Source organism: Lucilia sericata, unplaced genomic scaffold, assembly GCF_015586225.1.
Source record: "Lucilia sericata isolate MDLA Ls3-8-SP2 unplaced genomic scaffold, ASM1558622v1 Contig003413F_arrow, whole genome shotgun sequence".
Taxonomy (NCBI): domain Eukaryota; kingdom Metazoa; phylum Arthropoda; class Insecta; order Diptera; family Calliphoridae; genus Lucilia; species Lucilia sericata.
The window spans coordinates 1,676-23,258 of record NW_023996862.1 but is presented as its reverse complement, the minus strand read 5'-3'; the positions used below and the strand labels follow the sequence as shown (position 1 = coordinate 23,258).

General features: G+C 28.4%; 1 protein-coding gene across 1 annotated transcript; it reads right to left on the bottom strand.

The window, feature by feature from the left end:
* Positions 1 to 215: 215 nt before the first annotated feature.
* Positions 216 to 4,238, bottom strand: LOC119614790 (protein similar-like; the record flags this gene model as incomplete). The annotated part of the gene is made up of 5 exons (XM_037970898.1): positions 216 to 322; positions 386 to 552; positions 3,344 to 3,568; positions 3,632 to 3,987; positions 4,051 to 4,238. Coding segments are annotated over 5 exons (1,043 nt in total), but the record flags the coding sequence as incomplete, so codon positions are not given.
* Between the last annotated feature and the right edge of the window lie 17,345 nt (positions 4,239 to 21,583).

The window sequence follows — 21,583 nt, the reverse complement described above, 5'->3', positions numbered from 1 at the left end:
TTTTGTAATTTGTTTAATTTAAACGGAATTAAAAAAGTTTTCTTCATACATAAATGCATTAAAACGAACGACATTTTTTATTTTAATTTGAAAATAGTAAGAAATTGTAAAATATATTAAAAACTAAATGCATTTTAACTGTCTGGTCTGGCTGATTTAATTTAGAAAAACTAACAGCAGCATTAAAAAACAAAAAAAGTTTTTTCTTCACTTACCATTTTTAAAAGTTGTCATTAAACTGTCAGAATCCATACCGTGATGACAATTGAATAAAGATGTTTCTAGTAAATCTTCTGGTTTATAACCCAATAAATTTAACATTCTGCAATTTAAAGAAGAACATTTAAATCTGTTTGTTGTAATTAATAAATTAATATAAACTTACTTGTCATCCACATAGGTAAATTTCATGTCCAATGAATGTTTGGTCAAGAAGGTAGAGGTTCCCAAGGGCACTTCAATGTTAGAAGGATGTGGTATGGGTCTACCCATGGCCACTAAGACACGATCACCTTTTGTATTAACCACCAAATGACCAGTTATATGAATAACCTAGAAAATTATATGAATTATTATTATTATTATTAAGAATTAATATTCGAAAGCAGAAAATTAATTTAGAAATTCTATTTAAAATCTTAAAATTCTATTCGAAATTAAAACAAATTTATTTCAAATTAAGAATTTCTTTTCAAATATAAAAAATTCGAATCGAAATTTTGAATTTATGTTTAAAATTTAGAATATTAATTTGAAATTAAGAAATCTATTCGAATTTCTATTAGAAACTGAAAATTTTTATTCGAAATTGAGAATTTATATTCGAAATTTAGAATTTCTAATCGAAATTAGAATTCTATTTAAATTACTATTTTACATAAAAAAATTCGACTCAAAATTAAAAAAATATTTTCGAAATTTAGATTTTTTATTTAAAATTTGGAAATTATTCGAATTTCTATTCAAAATCGAAAAATTTTATTCGAAATTAAGATTTTATTTTCAAAATTAAGAATTCTATTAAAATATCTATTCGAAATTAAGAATTTTATTAAAATTTCTATTCGAAATTAAGAATTCTATTCGAAATTGAGAATGCTATTCAAAATTTCTATAGGCATTAAAATTTCTATCCGAAATTCACAATTATTTTCGAATTTCTATTAGAAATTGAAAAATTATATTCGAAATTAAGAATTTCTATTCGAAATAAAAAATTTTGAATTAGAATTAGAATTTTTATTTGAAATTAAGAATTCTATTAAAATTTCTATTAGAATTGAACATTTTTATTCGTAATTGAGAATTTCTATTCGATATTAAGAATACTATTAGAATTTCTATTAGAAATCGAAAATTTTTATTCGAAATTGAGAATTTCTATTCAAAACTAAGATTTCTATTCAAATTTCTATTCGAAATTAAGAATTATTTTTAAAATTTCTATTTGGCATTAAATTTTCTATTCGAAATTAAGAATTTCTATTGAAAATTTTAAATTTATGTTTGAAATTTAGAATTTTTATTTGAGATTAAGAAATCCATTCGAATTTCTATTAGAAATTGAGAATTTTTATTCGAAATTGAGAATTTTTATTCGATATTAAGAATTTTTATTCGATATTAAGAATTTTTATTCGATATTAAGAATTTTATTCGAATTACTATAAAACATTAAAAAGTTCTATTCGAAATTAAGAAATTCTTTTCGAATTATATTTGAATTTCTAGTAGAAAAATTTTCTTCAAAATTGAAAAATTTTATTCAAAATTAAGAATTTCTATTCGAAATTGAAAAAATATGTTCGAAATATAGAATTTTTATTCGAAAGCAAGAAACCTATTCGAATTTCTATTAGAATTAAAAAATTCTATTCGAAATTAAGAAATTCTATTCAATATATTTCGAAATTAGGAATTCTGTTCGAATTTCTATTGGAAATTAACTATTTCTATTTAAATTATGAAATTCTGTTTGAAATCGAAAAATTCAATTAAAAATTATAAATTTCTATTCTTTCCGATATTAATAATTTCTATTCGAATATAAGAAATTCTATTCGAAATTAAGAATACCTGTTTGAAATTAAAGAATTCTACTCGAAATTAAGAATTTTTATTTAAAATTAAGAATTACCATTCGAAATTAAACGATTTCTTTTAAAAATTTAGAATGTCTGTTCGAAATTGAAAAATTCTATTCCAAACATTCGAATTTCTATTAGAATTGAACATTTTTATTCGATATTAAGAATACTATTCGAATTTCTATTAGAAATCGAAAATTTTTATTCGAAATTGAGAAATTATTCAAAAAATTATTTAAAATTAAGAATTCTATTCAAATTTTTATTCGAAATTAAGAATTCTTTTCAAAATTTCTATTAGGCATTAAAATTTCTATTCGAAGTTAGTATTATTTTCGATTTTTTATTAGAAATTAAAAAATTCTATTCGTAATTAAGAATTTCTATTCAAAATTAAAAATTTATGTTCGAAATTTAAAATTTTTATTTTAAATTAAGAAATCTATTCGAATATCTATTAGAATTGAAATTTTTTATTCGAAATTGAGAATTTATATTCGATATTAAGAATTCTATTCGAATTTCTATAAGACATTAAAAAATTCTATTCGAAATTAAAAAATTCTATTTGAAGTTCAGAATTATTTTCGAATTTCTATTAGTAATTGAAAAATTTTATTCAAAATTAAGAATTTCTATGCGAAATTAAAAATATATGTTCGAAATATAGAATTTCTATTTGAAAGTAAGAAATCTATTCTAATTTCCATTAGAATTGAAAATTTTTATACGAAATTCTAAATTTCTATTCGATATTAAGAATTGTATTCGAATTTGTATTAAATATTAAAAATTCTATTCGAAATTAAGAATTTCTGTTCGAAATTAAGAAATTTTATTCGAAATTAAGAAATTTTATTCGATATATATTTCGAAATTAGGAATTCTTCGAATTTCTATTGAAAATTAAAATATTCTATTCGAAATTAACTGTGTGTATTTAAAATTATGAAATTCTGTTCGAAATCGAAAAATTCAATTCAAAATTAAAAATTTCTATTCGAAAACAAGAAATTCTTTCCGATATTAATATTTTCTATTAATACCTGTTCGAAATTAAGAATTTTTATTTGAAATTAAGAATTACTCGAATTTGAAACTAAAAATTCTATACGATTTCTTTTAAAAATTTAGAACTTCTGTTCGAAATTGAAAAATTCTATTCCAAACACAAAACATTTAATAAAAAATCAATTCAAAATTAAAAATTTCTACATGAAAATTCGAAAATTATGATTCACAAATAAATCTCTCACCTTATAAGAAGCACTTTTAATATTGATACTACGACCACGACTAGTAATGGTACACTTTAAGCGCACAAATAAATCACGATGATCGGTAGAGATGCCCTCCTCCAAAAGATGTTCATCTTTAACTTTATCGGTCAAGCCGTTGCGTTTAATATTGAGAGCCTCCTTAAGCTCAGCATGATCGCATTGATGGGCATATTCCCAAATTTGTTGACCCAAAATATCAATCTAGAAAACAAAACACACCACAAGGAATTATAATAATAATGAATCATATTAACAAAAACCCACCTTTGACAAACCCAAATAGTCACTGATATTACCGCTAACATAGGTAATATCACCATCATTGGATAAGATCAATAAGAAACCATCTAAGGTTTGTTTAAGCAACATACTAAAATCTTCGGCTGCAGCAGCACTTTTGCCATTTGCCGGGGTTAAAGCTGTAGTCTCTATGGGTTGTACAGCTTCCACAGCAGTTTGCTGATTAGAATCTTCAGAGATTTGAGAAGATTGTGTACAAGAATCATTAGAATCTAAAGTGCTATTGAGAGCAGAAGTATCAGCTGATGAATCAGAGTTTTCCTCACTTGTATTGTTGTCAGAGAGTTGTAAATCACCGAGTAGTTCTTGGATTTTGGGAACTAGAAAAATAAATGTAGTTTTTTAATTTTTGTATATCTTTTCATGGTTTATAAGCTACTTACACATTTTTAACATATCGCGCACTTTCAAATAGGCTATGGCTATACGCATAACCGAGGCTTTGTCTAGCTGTTGGACATCTTCTTTTTTCAAGGGTAAAACTTGTGCCAATTCGGTAAAGATTTCAGTTTCACGAGAACGACGACATCTGGCGGCATCTCGAGAACGTTCTTTACGTTTTTCATTGTTCCTGTAATGAAAAAAAAATGAAAATTAGTTTTGGTCTAAAATGAGGAATTTCTGTTAAAAATTTTGGGCAAAAGAAACAGTTGAAATATAGAAGGGAAAACATAAAAAATGAATTTAATAATGTGTTAATAAAAGTCTATTCGAAATTGAAAATTATTCTCAGAAATTAAAAATTATTTTCTAAAATAGAAAATACATATATGTTGGAAATGAAGAATTTCTATTTAAAATTCAAATTTAATCATTTTTATTTGAAACTAAAAATTTTTATTCGAATCTTTACAATACTTTACGAAATTAAGAACATTTGTTTGAAATTAAAAATTTATATTAGAAATTAGAATAGATATTTCTATTTGAAATAATAAATTTCAATTCGGAATAATAAATTTCTATATAAAATCACGAATTCCTATTCGAAATTACTAATTTCTGTTAGAATTAATAAAATTTTATTCGAAATTACAAATTTCCAATCGAATTAACAAATTTGTATTCGAAATTAAGAACTTCTGTTATAAATTACAAAATTTTTATTCGAAATTACAAATTTCTATTAAAAATTACGAATTTCTATTCCACATTACAAATTTCTATTCTAAATTACAATTTTCTATTCAATTCCTATTCGAAATTAAAAATTTTTACTCGAAATTACAAAATTCTTTACGAAATTAGAAATTTCTATTCAAAATTAAAAAATTGTATTCGAAATTACAAAATTCTTTACGAAATTAATAATTTGTATTCGAAATTAAGATTTCCTGTTACAAATTACAAAATTTCTATTCGAAATTACAAATTGAAATTTTCGAAATTGAAATTTTCTATAATTTCTAGTTGAAATAACTCATTTCTATATGAAAATACAATATTCTATTCGAAATTACAATTTTCAATTTGAAATTGCAAATTTTTATTTAAAATAACAAATGTCCATTGGAACTTGCAATATTTTTATTTAAAACTACAAATTTCTATTCGAAATTACAAATTTGTATTTGAAATTAAAAAATTCTACTCTAAATTACAAATTTCTATTCGAAATTACAAATTTTATTCAAAATTACTAAATTCTTTAAGAAATTACTAAATTTTATTCAAAATTATAAAATTTTATTCAAAATTATAAAATTTTATTCAAAATTATAAATTTATAAATAAATTTTAAATTTTAACTTGAATTAACAAATTTCTATTCGAAATTGAAATTTTCTATTCAATTCCTATTCAAAATTAAAAAATTTTAGTTGCAATAACTAATTTCTATACGAAATTTTTTATTCGAAATTACAGTTTTCAATTTGAAATTACAAAATTTTATTTAAAATTACAAATGTCCATTCGAACTTGTAATATTTTTATTCAAAACTACAAATTTCTATTTGAAATTTTAAATTTTGATTCAAAATTACAAATTTCTATTTGAAATTACAAATTTTTATTATAAATTACAAATTTCTATTCAAAATTACAATTTTTCTATTAAAAATTAAAAAACTCTATTCGAAATTGCAAATTTCTATTCGAAATTACAAAATCCTTTACGAAATTACTGATTTGTATTCGAAACTAAGAATTTCTACAAAATTACAAATTTTGTTTTTGAATTAACAAATTTCTATTAGAAATTAAAATTTTCTTTTCAATTCCTATTCAAAATTAAAAATTTGTAGTTGAAATAACTAATTTCTATACGAAATTACAATATTCTGTTCGAAATTACAACTTTCTATTCGAAATTACAATTTTCAATTTGAAATTACAAATGTCCATTCGAACTTGCAATATTTTTATTCAAAGCTACAAATTTCTATTCAAAATTACAAATTTTTATACGAAGTTACAAATTACCATTCAAAATTACAAATTTCTATTCAAAATTACTTAATTTTATTACAAATTACAAAATTTTATTTGAAGTTACATATTACTATTCGAAATTATAAAATTCTTTACGAAATTAAAAATTTCTATTTAAAATTTGTAATATTTTTATATTCAAAATTACAGTTTTTCATACGAAATGAGAAATTTTTATTCAAATTTGGAAATTTTTATTCAAAATTACAAAATTCTATTAAAAAAATAAAAATTTTTATTCGAAATTAAGAATTTCTATTTGAAATTAGAAATTTCTATTAGAACTTACACATTTCGAATCGAAATTACAAATTTCTATTCGAAATTCGCATAAAAATAAAATTCTATTAAAAATGAAAAATTTCTCTCAAAATTACAAATTTATCATCGAAAAATTATGAATCTTTTTTAACATAAGACATGCAATTTTTTGCATACAATTTGTCTTAAACGAAAGTGAGAAAGAATACTTTTTTACATTTAATTGAAAAAAAAAATCTCGTTGCAGTTTTACGTCACAAGCCCGACTGACAGACCAACCAAGATCACGTATGCCCATCACATACACTCTTTGCATACGATCGCACAGTGGGGCAGAATGGAAATTTTTTGGAAATAAATCTGGCATTTCTAAACGGCTGATCCGATCGGGATAAAATTTGGCGTGAGCGTAGCCAAGGAGTATTCGAGTTTAAGTTTTGAAGATGAACCCTGCAGATGCCCCAGGGACGGCGCTGTGGCGGCTCAAAGTAGGGTACCTACGACATGTAAAATTTTTAAACTCGTGCCATTTTTTTGTTTTTCACCCAAATACAAAGATTTTTATATTTTGTGAAAGCGCTCGACGAGATCTTGAAAAAACATGCTTGGACATACTACTTATCTCTTATAATATCCGAGTTATAGGCATTTAAAAATTTAGTGATACAAAATTTACCATACCTTGGTCCGCCTTTTTTTGAATACCGGGCGTAATTTTTGACCAAATGGACTCAATTTTTTCTTGTTAGTTAGACAACAAAATTTCTAATAATATACAAAAAATTTCAGATCAATATTGTTTACAGATCCAAAAATATACGTTTTTTAATTTAAAAATTCAACAAATTTTAGATTTTTGGTGTTTTTTTGCCAAAAATGTGTCTTAACTCTTTTATTAATAAAATAAAATTTTTATTAAGAACATATAACAATTTTATAGTTTTCTAAAAGGTATCTTTACGCAGAACGCTTTGGCGTAAAAAACTTGTCCTATTTTTTGAAAATGTTGCCACTGCGTCCTTCCGAATATGACATATTTTTTATCAAAACTTCAACTTTGGGCGACATGTTCTAAAATCCCAAAGCTGGGATCAGAAAACTGAAAGCAGTTTTGGAAACCTCAATATGTTTTCTATTTACTCCAAAAGTATTTTCCCAGCCCTGAAAGAAATGTGGACCCTATGGGCAAAAAAGTAAAAAATCCCATTTTTGGGATTTTCATTCCTATTTTTGGGAATTGCGGGATGCCCTTTGACCTTTTCAATTTTTTTAGAAAATGCTCCAGGCAATCACAGAATGAAGATATTTTTAATAGTTTACTTCTATCTTCTGATCCTGTTCTTTCAACTATGCGAAAAAGATGGATTTGTTATGAAACTCTATCATCTCAAAACAAGGAAGATTTAAAGGACTTATATTACCTTCTGGATATGTATACCGATATGACAGATTATTTTATAGAAAATAAGTAGTGTTAGGAATTAACTATATAAGTAGGTTGTAAGAATTAATTGTATTATGTTTAAGATAAACAGTTCAAATAAAAAAAGCTATTATACTAACTGATGATATTGTATTAAATTGTGTTTTATATTTCGGTGGGCGGGAAAGGTAATTTGTGTGGGGTGATTTAGGTGTTGTTGTGCGTGGCTCATAATAAAATTATAATTTTTTTTATTTTATATACAATATTATAATAAAATAATTAACTAAATAATTTTTAAAAATTGTCCAAATATTTTATTCAACACCAAATGTATGTTCTGTCATACATAATACTAAAATATGAAAAAGATGAAATTAAAGGACACAGGTTTAAATGAACATATTTTTGAATGTAATTGAGATATTGGCTTGAAATTTTTTGTAAAGGGTCGAGAATTTCCATATCTAACTAAAAAATGATATTAAGGGATAAATATGGACTAAATTGTTGTAGCTATCTGCGATCCTATTAAAATTTTGATATAAATCATAGTTTTAGAAATTAAACAAATATGTAATATATGACAAAATCTTTATTTATGAACAAAACTCAATGAAATTTTCAACGCTTGTTAAATTTGTCATTTCAAATAAGAATATGCAAAAAAAAAATTGAAAAGGTCAAAGGGCATCCCGCAATTCCCAAAAATAGGAATGAAAATCCCAAAAATGGGATTTTTTACTTTTTTGCCCATAGGGTCCACATTTCTTTCAGGGCTGGGAAAATACTTTTGGAGTAAATAGAAAACATATTGAGGTTTCCAAAACTGCTTTCAGTTTTCTGATCCCAGCTTTGGGATTTTAGAACATGTCGCCCAAAGTTGAAGTTTTGATAAAAAATATGTCATATTCGGAAGGACGCAGTGGCAACATTTTCAAAAAATAGGACAAGTTTTTTACGCCAAAGCGTTCTGCGTAAAGATACCTTTTAGAAAACTATAAAATTGTTATATGTTCTTAATAAAAATTTTATTTTATTAATAAAAGAGTTAAGACACATTTTTGGCAAAAAAACGCCAAAAATCTAAAATTTTTTGAATTTTTAAATTAAAAAACGTATATTTTTGGATCTGTAAACGATATTGATCTGAAATTTTTTGTATATTATTGGAAATTTTGTTGTCTAACTAACAAGAAAAAATTGAGTCCATTTGGTCAAAAATTACGCCCGGTATTCAAAAAAAAGGCGGACCAAGGTATGGTAAATTTTGTATCACTAAATTTTTAAATGCCTATAACTCGGATATTATAAGAGATAAGTAGTATGTCCAAGCATGTTTTTTCAAGATCTCGTCAAGCGCTTTCACAAAATATAAAAATCTTTGTATTTGGGTGAAAAACAAAAAAATGGCACGAGTTTAAAAATTTTACATGTCGTAGGTACCCTACTTTGAGCCGCCACAGCGCCGTCCCTGGGGCATCTGCAGGGTTCATCTTCAAAACTTAAACTCGAATACTCCTTGGCTACGCTCACGCCAAATTTTATTCCGATCGGATCAGCCGTTTAGAAATGCCAGATTTATTTCCAAAAAATTTCCATTCTGCCCCACTGTGGATCGCAGAATGTCGAAAAGAGTTTTTTATAAATAAATTAATAATTAATTGATTGTTGTTGCTATAGCCTTATTGTTGTAATTGTTGTTGCTATTGTAAATGCAGAGTAAACAGTGGATCCACACTAAAGAAGTTATGAGGAGAAAATATCAAGAGCAGGATTTTAGAATAATTTCTAATAAAATATTTTAATATTTAAAGCGTCTTTTTTGTAGAGCATTTACTGTTGTTATGCATTTTTGTAAGACCCACCGAATTTAAGATTTAAAAGATCACGTATGCAAAACTGAAATTGTTGTTTTGGATGTTTCCAATGCTTATTTGTGATGTTTACAATTTTGCTATAATATTGGAGGCCTACATAATACATGAAAAATATTCGGTTGAATATTTTTAAAGGAAATCAAGGGAAGCGGGTACATTTTGCAGTTGAAGTAGTTTAGTATTAGTTCACTTATCTTTAAGTTAACTAAATCTATATTAAACGAACGATGATGTCTTAAGAGTAGTTTTGATCAGGAATAATTATAAAATATGTCTAACTTATTTTCTATTCCAATTCAATTCCCCCAATACCGAATATTCGGTTGAGTTCTAATACATATATGTTTGTTGATTGTTGATTCCAAAGTGTGCCTGTTTTAAAGCAAAATATAGTAATAATTTTACTGGTATATTTTTTGAAATTTGATAATAGTTGGCATGTTATTAAAACGTTTACAATTCAATCTAGTAACAAGCGAAAAAGAAATAAATAAACTCAAGTTAAAGTAAACTTGCATGCATTTCAATCAATGTGTCATGTTTTCTTAACGATATAAATTTTTTTGCGCACTTTTTTCTATTCAAACAAATTTTGTGGCAAGCAATCAAAAATTATAAATAGGCAGAGGTTTAAAGGAATGGATTACAAAACTTTTTAAAATTATTAATAAAAACGAAAAGAATTTTTATAAAAGAAATTATTAATACGCCTCCTTAGAATCCTATCATATTTTCATAAAAGAAAATAACTAGTATTAATAGCCTCCTGAGGAGGACCTTGTTATAATACTTAAAAGTGGAAAAAATACAAATTAATTGTGTAGAAAAGTCGAGGAAGCCCTGAACACGGGCTTAAGTTGAGGTTAAGCCAATTAAATGTTAACCCGTCGAAGACAGTAATCTGACTTTTCACAAGAAATATTAAAAACCCTATGCAAGAAGATGCCTTAAGTGTAATCCTGGACAGAAAATTTCAATGGAAACACCACATAGGCATCGGTGCAGGGCGCTATGTAGGAGAATCATAGGCACGAATTGGGGCCTTTTTTAAATTCTAATATAAAACCACTACAGAGAGTTCTACGTACATATTACATGAGTAAAAGTGGACCACGAGTACTACGTCAACCAAGTATCTGGAAACGTTATTGATATTAATCCAATTATTATGAAGCAGCACTAACAGCCAGCCAATTCGCTTATAATTAGGCGAATTGACAAAACACAGTTAGAGGACATGTCATCAATGTATACAATACTGTATTGGAAGATTAGACACAAACACTATAGAGACAATAGTTGCCAGGAACTTTGAGACACTAATCTCAGATAGAATATGACGGAACAATACTATTAAGAATCCATTGCAGCACGAATGGCTCTAAACTGGAAGACAAAACGAGCCACGAGATCTATATTTAAACCCCAGAAACCGAGACATACTATCGTCTACAATACTAGCTTCCAGGCAGTAATCTGTGCAATAACGTAATATGTAAACTGGATTAGAATAAATAAGGCACAAAATGGATGTCAGGTGATAAGGATAAATTTAAGATCGCATTGGATTGTAAGAGAATCTTAACTGTATATTCTCCTAGAGTTAAGCTTTGCATCGCATGTCTACCAGGCCAATTGTTAATAATCCACAACAAAAAAGCGAATGTACTTCTTATAAAGGAGAGGGAACTCGAAAACATGAGCGAGAATCAGCCACTTCAAATAATAAATCGGTGGGTAGAAGCACAAAGACGAGAAGACTCCTCAAAAAGTCCGAGGTTAATTGATTGTAGGTATTCTAAGGCTATCCATGATACTACACACAACTATACGAATGAAGATCATGTGGAGCATAGTGAAACTCTGGAAACCCTTATTTTTGGAATATAAAGAAAGCGATATTATTTCGGTTTCTTTGACTTTAGTGATCACTTGTGGTGATCTTCTAATGACAACGGAATTGTGAAGTGAGACACACCTTTAAGTACTTTATACTATATTATAATACAAAGATCCCTCACAAAGATTGAGGGATCAAACAAAATTCTTAGGAATTACTTAATGAAACTGAGTTTCTGAAAATCGGACGGTATTATTCATTCCTACCAACATTTTCCATGTAAAAGGTCCGACAGTGACCTAGGTGTATCACTTCGAATTTGATAGTATAAATCCGTGGTGGCCAGCGAGAGAGTGCTTAAAACGCATATGTTGTAGTGAAAAAATAAAAGAGTACACAAATGAAAATACGTGTGATTTGCACTGAAACAAATTATTTGTTTGTATTTATTTTGTGTTATTCATATAACATATTTGTATTTTAATGAATAACGGAAGGTATGTATTTATGCGATGATTTAAGTATTATTGAATGTCTTTATGGATGCGTTCATGTATTTATGTATGTATGTGTTAATATATTGATGTCCATATGTGTTTATGTATGTAATGATGTATTTGTTGATGTAAGTACGTACTGATGTATATATGTATTGAGGTAAGTATGTATGTATGTATGTATGTATGTATGTATGTATGTATGTATGTATGTATGTATGTATGTATGTATGTATGTATGTATGTATGTATGTATGTATGTATGTATGTATGTATGTATGTATGTATGTATGTATGTATGTATGTATGTATGTATGTATGTATGTATGTATGTATGTATGTATGTATGTATGTATGTATGTATGTATGTATGTATGTATGTATGTATGTATGTATGTATGTATGTATGTATGTATGTATGTATGTATGTATGTATGTATGTATGTATGTATGTATGTATGTATGTATGTATGTATGTATGTATGTATGTATGTATGTATGTATGTATGTATGTATGTATGTATGTATGTATGTATGTATGTATGTATGTATGTATGTATGTATGTATGTATGTATGTATATATGTATGTATGTATGTATGTATATATGTAGGTATATATGTATGTATGTATGGATTGATGTATGTATGTATTGATGTGTTGATGTTAATATGTACCGATATATGTGATGAAGTAAGTGTGTATTGAAGTATGTGTTGATGTAAATATGTACTGATGTATGTGTTGATGTAAATATGTACATATTTAGTTTTTTATAATATAGTAAAACCTGAAATAAACATTTATTTGTAACGGCTACTGAAAAATATTCGCCGTGTATCATAACATCAAGCGACATAGACCTTCTTTGTTGAATGCAGACAAGCAACTGAATAAACTTGTTTTTGTTTTGTGTTTACTTTGTGTTTTTACTCACAGTATTCGTATTGCGTATGTATTAGTGAGAATAACATAACTACCCCGGGGTAGTGTTTGGCCACCAACGGTATAAATCCATCAAAAAAACTTTTTTTAATACTGAACTTTTCCAAGAAGCACAAAAAAGGTATATTTCCGATTTCGAAATAAAGAAAAATCTAAAAATTAACACCGAATTTAATAAAAAAACTGTCCCTGTCTACAAAACTTATTCATTACTAGTAGTCATAACATTTAACAATGTATTTTTGACCAGAAATTTGGCCATCCTAACCACTGTTTCCTTGAAAATCTAATAAATTTGCTTTTAAAACTATTCAAATGTCACTTAAATGGAGCAATAAATTGTTAAAATTGTCAAACTAACAACAGTAATTTTTCAATTCAATGACTACTGAGTTACCTGACTGACTAAATGACAGCTTCCACTAAACACTTTCAAGAGAAACATAATAGCAATGACAACAATTTAAACCAAAGAATTGGTTTAACAAAACTAGGCCGCGCAAAAAACAAGAAAATTTTTAAAATTTTATAAAAAACTAAATTCATAAAAATCGTGTGAAAAGTGTTTCTTTCCTTTGAAGTTCTCTCGAAAATAAACTAAAAATTGAAAAAAGTGTGACTGAAAAAAGCCACAAATGGCGCGTGCAGCTTCCTCATGTGTGTGTGTGTTAGAAAAATAGAAACAAAATTTTGTTTAAATAAAATGATTAATTATTGTGTGAATTTGTATTCATAACACACAGCATTTTTGTGTTGGATAAAAGTTGGACTGTGGCCGACTAAACGAAAAAACTTTTTTATTAGTTTTCAGTTTATTCAATCGGCTAATGAGTTTTTATGATAATCTCAGACACAGTAAGAAAGGGAGAGAGAGGTCAGAGATTCCCAAATTATGTTTTTGAAAGGAAAAATTTGTAAAGAAATATATTGTTCCTCATTCTCAAATAAGCAACTAACGAAATCCTCCTATTCCACGATATTCTCCGGAATTTTTCTTCACGAAGCATTTGAGGCATTTCGGGAGAGCGGACTTTGAATGCGACAGTCATGAAGCGATGACAGAATTTCTTTAAAATTTAATTTAAAGCTGTATTATACAATCTAATTAATCCTGAGTTTCAAATTTATGATGGAATTGCACCTCCAGTCAACAAAATGTGTGACCTTGCACCTTCGATCTATAACTGATAAGATGTTCCAACAACTCTTTATTCTAAACATGCATCTTTCATCAAGTTTCCTTGATGAAAGACTCTCATCTTGGTATATTGCAATCTCGGGGTAAAGAGGTGCTACCAGCTACTATAAACTGGGGTTGACACGACCTGACAGGGCCTTGGATGATATTACATGGGGTCTAACCAGAGCACTGGTACTACGGGTGGGCAGTTGCCCACAGGACTTATCCTGGCTGGTCAGTTGGTTGAGGTTCCTTCGGGATCCACGTAGTGTCTGTGGTTTAAACCCAAATTTGCGGAAAGGGACAGTTGGTTTGATTTGATTCGATTCACGGTGAAGTGAATAAGTTTCTGTTATAGTCGGTAGAATGGTACAAACCACAGTGTAGGCTGTGGAATAAAATGTTGGAAATGAGCTGATAATGCAAAGATTGGGTATGTGATGGAGTGAGATGTACCATTCGGATACGTATATCTGATGGACGAGAGGGATCCTGAGTTCTATCTGTGGAGATGTCGGAATGACAGAAGGAGAGGTTGAAATGTTGGTGAAATTGGTTGAGATGTTGTGACTGAGATTTTCCTTTATGGTTGAGTGTGTTGGAGTTTAGTCTAAACATGCTCAACTTATCACAGTAGGTCTCTGTGGCCACTGAAATAAGTCTTGTCAATTAAAAATCCGTGATCCGGATCCCTGTTTCGGACTATCAATTACGTGCCCTAGGTACTGTTGCCGAATCAACAGAAGCCATCTTAGTAGTGTAGTTGGGCGACTTTAAGAAGTCCTGGAATGCTCTGGGGTGAGTCTTTAGATGATGAGAATGTTTGTAGGGACAAAGGCATAGCATTAATAGGGTGTTTTCACCTGATGTTGGGTCCACCCCTTCTATCGACTCTAACCAGTGATAGCCTGGTCAACTATCTTATAATACAAAATCATCCTATTAGAAATAGAATTTAACTGCAATCCCATAATAGAGCGAGAATTGAACTGCAATCCCATCGTAGGGAGAGAGAAAGAATTAAAATACTTCTATGCATTTTCCGATATCACACAACTTTACACATTTTTCAGATAAAAAAGATTTGAATGCATAATTCAATATTCAATAATTGTTGGACTTCCAAATATAAATATTATTGAAAGCTTCTACTTCCTATAACTATGCTGTCTGCTAGTATGTAGATCGATTATTTACTAAAGAGATCTTTTTCCCTTTCCTCTCCCCTTTTATACAATTTATTCATTCTCTTAATGAGGGAAGAGACAGGTGTTTAAGCAAAATATCTTAAACATTTGATCAAGGTTTTTGTTTCTTTTCTTCTTTGTTAGTTTTTGCAATAAGCAAATAAAATTTTTAAATTTTGTTGTTTTAATTGTTGTTGTTGTTTAACCTTGTCTATTAACAATTTATTAGTTACTGCATAAAAAAAACTCAAACAAATCATATTCACATATTCACAAAATTTTGTATTCATTTTTTGATCGCGTGTTTTTAGTTGTTACTTGGCAAATTTTTAATTTGTCTATATTGTGGTTTGAAATTTGAGATATTCGAACATTAAACACTTAATACGATTTAATTACAAGTTGTTGTGATTACTAAATAACAAAAAATAACATTTATAAAATAAAATGTGACATTTAGAAGAAAATGGTTAAGCAGAGCTGTAAGAAAATGTAATGTTGGAATCTTTAGTAGATAAAGTTTAATCTGAACGTTGTTTTCGTAAACTATAGAGAGAACCGAAAAAGTTCTTTTAATAAAATGATTAGAATACTATATTTAAAAACAAATATTTTGGAAAATTTTATATTACATTTCTTGTAAATACCTAAATCCATAGTACCGTTTGCAATATTTTAAAATTAGTTCAAGGTTTGTTTTGTAAACAAAAATTAATTATTTTGAGGCTAAAATTATTTACCTTTTTTAAAAGTAAAACCAACCGAAAAAAAGTATGTTATTTATATAAATAACAAAAATAATGTACATAAATTTATTTACTCACACAAAATTGTACATGATTTTAGTTTATAAATATGTATTCAACATTTAATTAAATAATAACAAAAAAATAACAGACACTCTATTATTTAAAAAAAAAAAACAAATAAACAAAAAACTTCAAACATGAATGGCATAATAAGTAACAATAATAATAATCACTTGCCTTTTTAGCAATTATAAATTTGAGAGAGCGAAAAAATAAAAACAATTTAAAAAACAACAATTATTTTTTGTTTACACTTCAATATTAATTCCAAGAAAAAAATGTTTCTGTTGATTGAATAAAAAGGTAACAATTTAAAACAACTTCCTTTTGCACTAAAACAAGTAGAATTTTTATAATTTAAAAAAAAAACAATAATAATTAAAACTATAATCGATTTCAAAATATTGTTAATAAATTAGATTATTTAACACAACTGTACTTTCCGTTATAATTTAAGTTTCAATTTGATCTAGTTTTTGATCAATGGGTTTCGTTATTTATCCATTGTAAAGCTTTTAAAAGTTTTACTCCAAAGCTTTCGTTGCCAGAGTGATCCCTATATAGGCATCCTACAGAATCGAACAAAGTATCACCCAATCCCTACGTTAGAAGCTGATGCGAACATTGTAGTTTAAATACAAGGGGCGTCTGTCTCATATTAGGCCCCTACAACTTAACGTTGTTTTCCGAAGGTTCAGTGCATACCTATACGTGTGTACTTATCCGCATGGACTTTCCCACATGGTGCTCTATTTGATGGTCCATCATCGCCCCTGAAGCCGAAGCTCCTTAGCCACACCTCTGAGGTGTACCTATTGATAGGACAATAGCACCTACACAGAGGGAAAAAGAAATATACACGCCTGGTACCAAATTGACACCAAAGAGTTTATAATTTTTCAATAACATCCGTTGTCAAAGTATATAGATACGTACGACATTGCAACAATTCATTGTCGAAATCTAAATTGTATACACATCCGTTGTCTAAATGTTAACAAACGTGGTAAGCTCACTATAGGCAACGGATTGTTTGTCAATAGTGAGCTTACCATGTTTTTTAACATTTAGACAACGGATGTGTATAAAATTTAAATTGCGACAACGAATTGTTGTAATGTTGTCAACATTACATAGTGTTGTCGTACGTATGTATATACTTTGACAACGGATGGTATTGAAAAATTGTAAACAGTTTGGTGTCAATTTGGTACCCTCTGTGCAGAGACAAATATGGTTATCCCAATTTTGCAGCTATCCCATACATTCAACCACAGCCTACCGTCAAACTTGAACGACATCTTCTAGTGCAAGCACAGTAACCATTTACAGAAGTTACTGTAGCCTTGGATTACAGATGCGTAGTTTAGGTCGTCACAGACCCGTTGATCAAAAAAAAAAAAAGAGCAGATATGATCAAACTCGTTCTATTAATACTAGACTTATAGAGATCTCTAACTCGGACACTCTTAATGTACGACCATTCGCTTCTACGAATGCCTTTTCCAAAAGGTAGTGGACTTGTTTATGGTAACCACCATAACTGCGTTGAACTATAGACAGGTTTCGGAATTCCATGAACTTACAAAGGATGATACCGGACGATATAAAAGAAAACCACTAGAAAACAATAAGCTATGTTAGATAGTTACACCTCAGACATCTAGCTTTCGTAACTAATAGAATTAAACACTTCACTCTTCTGTATTTAAGGGGGCTTCATTATAACTAAAGAGCGGTTATAATGCACATTAAAGTCGATAAGCAAAATACCAGAAGTAATAGCTCACGAATTCCTAAACTCGTTGATAAACGAAAACTAACAAATGTTAGACAGAAAAGATCTATCTACCCATCAGATCATGCGGTATATTTGACCACCACATACAGAAATACGAACTAATAACAAAAGGTTTTTGTTGTGATAAAAAGCTGATCCAAGTTAGATCAGTTTTATGAATACTCATACTCTATATCGCTCTTCTGCATTTAAGGAGGCTTCATAAAAACTAAAGAACAGTAATGACGCATATCAAAGTCGATTAGCAAAATACGAGAAGTTATAGCTCGCGAATTCCTAAACTCGATTATAAACAAGAACTAACAAGTGTTCAGCAGATGGACCTGGTATTAAGCAGAAAAAAACTTTCTACCCATCGGCTCAAGCGATATATTTGGCCATCAAAGACTGTGGACTATCTGGTGTTTTTGGAGAAGACCTTGCAGATGCTACTTAACGGATTCTAGGAAGTTTAGATGACTGCTTTAATGCCTTCTATAACGTTAAAACACGACAGATGCGATCACAAACAACAATCTTGATGTATCAGCATCCCCTTGAGGCATCCTCATCAAGTCCAGTGAAATGTGAGGATCAACTAACAACCTATCAATATGATGTCATATACTTCCTCAACTAGAGGATTAGCACAGTGCAAGGAAAGCAAAATGGCCCCTGCCATTGCTTGAAATCTTCATCAAGCAGCTTAAATTTCTCAAAGTGTGAAAATCGTCAAAATCTGATGATGGTTGAAAAAGGACGCGTGAGAGACAAAAAATAAACTAAAAACCTATTGATATAATTGGTTCGGAATTTCTCTGAATATTTTTGTCGTTTCCAACTTTAGTGATGTCACAGTAATAACTTATTTATCGTAAACATTCATTCTATATTATTTCAACTTAAATTTTATCATTCAATCAAAATAATTTATATTCTAAAATGTATTTTTCAAAATCCGTAGTATTTATTTGTAATCGATCACAAATATTGATCTTAAATGACAGTTGGCTGTTAAGCTAATATGGCAACTGAGCGTAATAAGTTGTTTTTGTTTCCACTACATTTAATTAATGCTAATTTTTCTATTTGAAAATGAAGTGCTTATTGACAGTTAAACAAATACGAGAAGTGTAAATAAAAGATTTAAAAGATTTAAGTATTATTTTAAGTAAAAAAATATGAAAACAGTTTTATAAAGTGTTTTTACTTGAAGAGATTTATGTTATTAACCTATGTAAATTATTTCAAATTTGTTAAAAGATTTATATTGTTTTTGTTGTTAGTCATAAACTAAACTACGTCATACATAGTTTTAGAGTTCTTGCTCTTTATTTTGTAATGTTTTCCAAAGACTTTTTAAAACTAACAATGCCTACTATAGCATTCTTGACATTCAATTTAAACACTTAGCAACAGTTTTTCCTCAATTTTTGTTTACATGCTTAGTATCACACAAAATTTTATTGTGACTCTACCTACAACTAAAATTGTCTATGTCACTTGAGTTCATATTATTGTCATTGCAGTTTATGATTCAAGTGGTCATTAATTTGACTTATATTTCAACAAAAAAATTTTAAAAATAAATTTATAAAACAATAAGCAATTTTTTTGTTTATTAAATATAACACAACAAAACTTAAGTAATATTTAGCATTCAAAATTATTAAAATATTCCATTACGCTCCTATAATTTATTACTTCTATACCACTACGATTAATGTGTTGCCGTCATCTTCTTTTAATTAAAACATTTTAAATCAAATATCAACGTTTTCACTCATGACAGTGTGTTTGACATTTTAAAGCCTTAGCGAAAAAAACACAAACATTAATTTTGTTTTAGATAAATAATATTTTATAACAACAAGTTGAATTAGTTTTATGATGTGATATAATTGTTTTTAATTTTTGCAAATTGTGAAAAATATAATAGTGAATATAAATAATGAAATGTGGGGTAATAAATTGTGAAGAAATTATTTAATCTGTTGAAATTAGTGTAAAAATTAACTATTGAAATCCGTATATGAAAAGCAACTATTTGCGATATCAAGCAGTCTAGCCTCTAGTCCGGACAATAATCAATAAACTGGACAAAAATCTGGACTATAGTGTAGTCTACAATCTGGACAATAATTTAATCTATAGTCTGGACTATAGTCAAGCCTATAGTCTGGACTATAGTCAAGTCTATGATCTGGCCTATAGTCAAGTCCATAGTCTGGTCTATAAACTGGACTAAAGTCAAGTCTGGACTATAGTTGATTCAGTACTCAGAATTTATAGTATAATCTATAATCTGGACTACAGTCAAGTTCATAGTCTGTACTATAGACAAGTCTAGACTATAGTCAAGTCTGGACTATAGTTTAGTCTATAGTCTAGTCTATAGTCTAGTCTATAGTCTTGTCTATATTCCAGTCTAGTCTATAGTCTAGCCTATAGTATAGTCTATGGTCTAGTCTATAGTCTACTCTATAGTCTAGTCTACAGTCTAATCTATGGTCTAGTCTATAGTCTAGTCTATAGTCCAGTCTATAGTCTAGTCTATAGTGTAGTCTATAGTCTAGTCTACAGTCTAGTCTATAGTCCAGTCTATAGTCCAGTCTATAGTCTAGTCTATGGTCTAGTCTATAGTCTAGTCTATAGTCTAGTCTATAGTCTAGTCTATAGTCTAGTCTATAGTCTTGTCTATAGTCTACCCTATAGTCTAGTCTATAGTCTAATCTATGGTCTAGTCTATAGTCTAGTCTATAGTCCAGTCTATAGTCTAGTCTATAGTGTAGTCTATAGTCTAGTCTACAGTCTAGTCTATAGTCTAGTCTATAGTCCAGTCTATAGTCTAGTCTATGGGCTAGTCTATAGTCTAGTAGTCTAGTTCTATAGTCTTGTCTATAGTCTAGTCTATAGTCTAGTCTATAGTCTAGTCTATAGTCTAGTCTATAGTCTATAGTGTAGTCTATAGTCTAGTCTATAGTCTAGTCTATAGTCTAGTCTATAGTTAGTCTATAGTCTAGCCATAGTCTAGTCTAGTAGTCTATAGTCTAGTCTATAGTCTAGTCTATAGTCTAGTCTAGTAGTCTATAGTCTAGATAGTCCTAGTCTATAGTCTAGTCTATAGTCTAGTCTATAGTCTAGTCTATAGTCTAGTCTATAGTCTAGTCTATAGTCTAGTCTATAGTCTTGGTCTATAGTCTAGTCTATAGTCGAGTCTATAGTCTATAGTTAGTCTATAGTAGTCTATAGTGTAGTCTATAGTCTAGTCTATAGTCTAGTCTATAGTCTAGTCTATAGTGTAGTCTAGTCTAGTCCTAGTCTGTCTATAGTCTAGTCTATAGTCTAGTCTATAGTCTAGTCTATAGTCTAGTCTATAGTCTAGTCTATAGTCTTAGTCTTATAGTCTAGTCTATAGTCTAGTCTATAGTCTAGTCTATAGTCCTAGTCTATAGTCTAGTCTATAGTCTAGTCTATAGTCTAGTCTATAGTCTAGTCTAATAGTCAGTCTATAGTCTAGTCTATAGTCTTGTCTATAGTCTAGCCTATAGTCTAGTCTATAGTCTAGTCTATAGTCCTAGTCTAGTCTATAGTCTATAGTCTAGTCGATAGTCTAGTCTATAGTCTAGTCTACAGTCTAGTCTATAGTCCAGTCTATAGTCCCAGTCTATAGTCTAGTCTA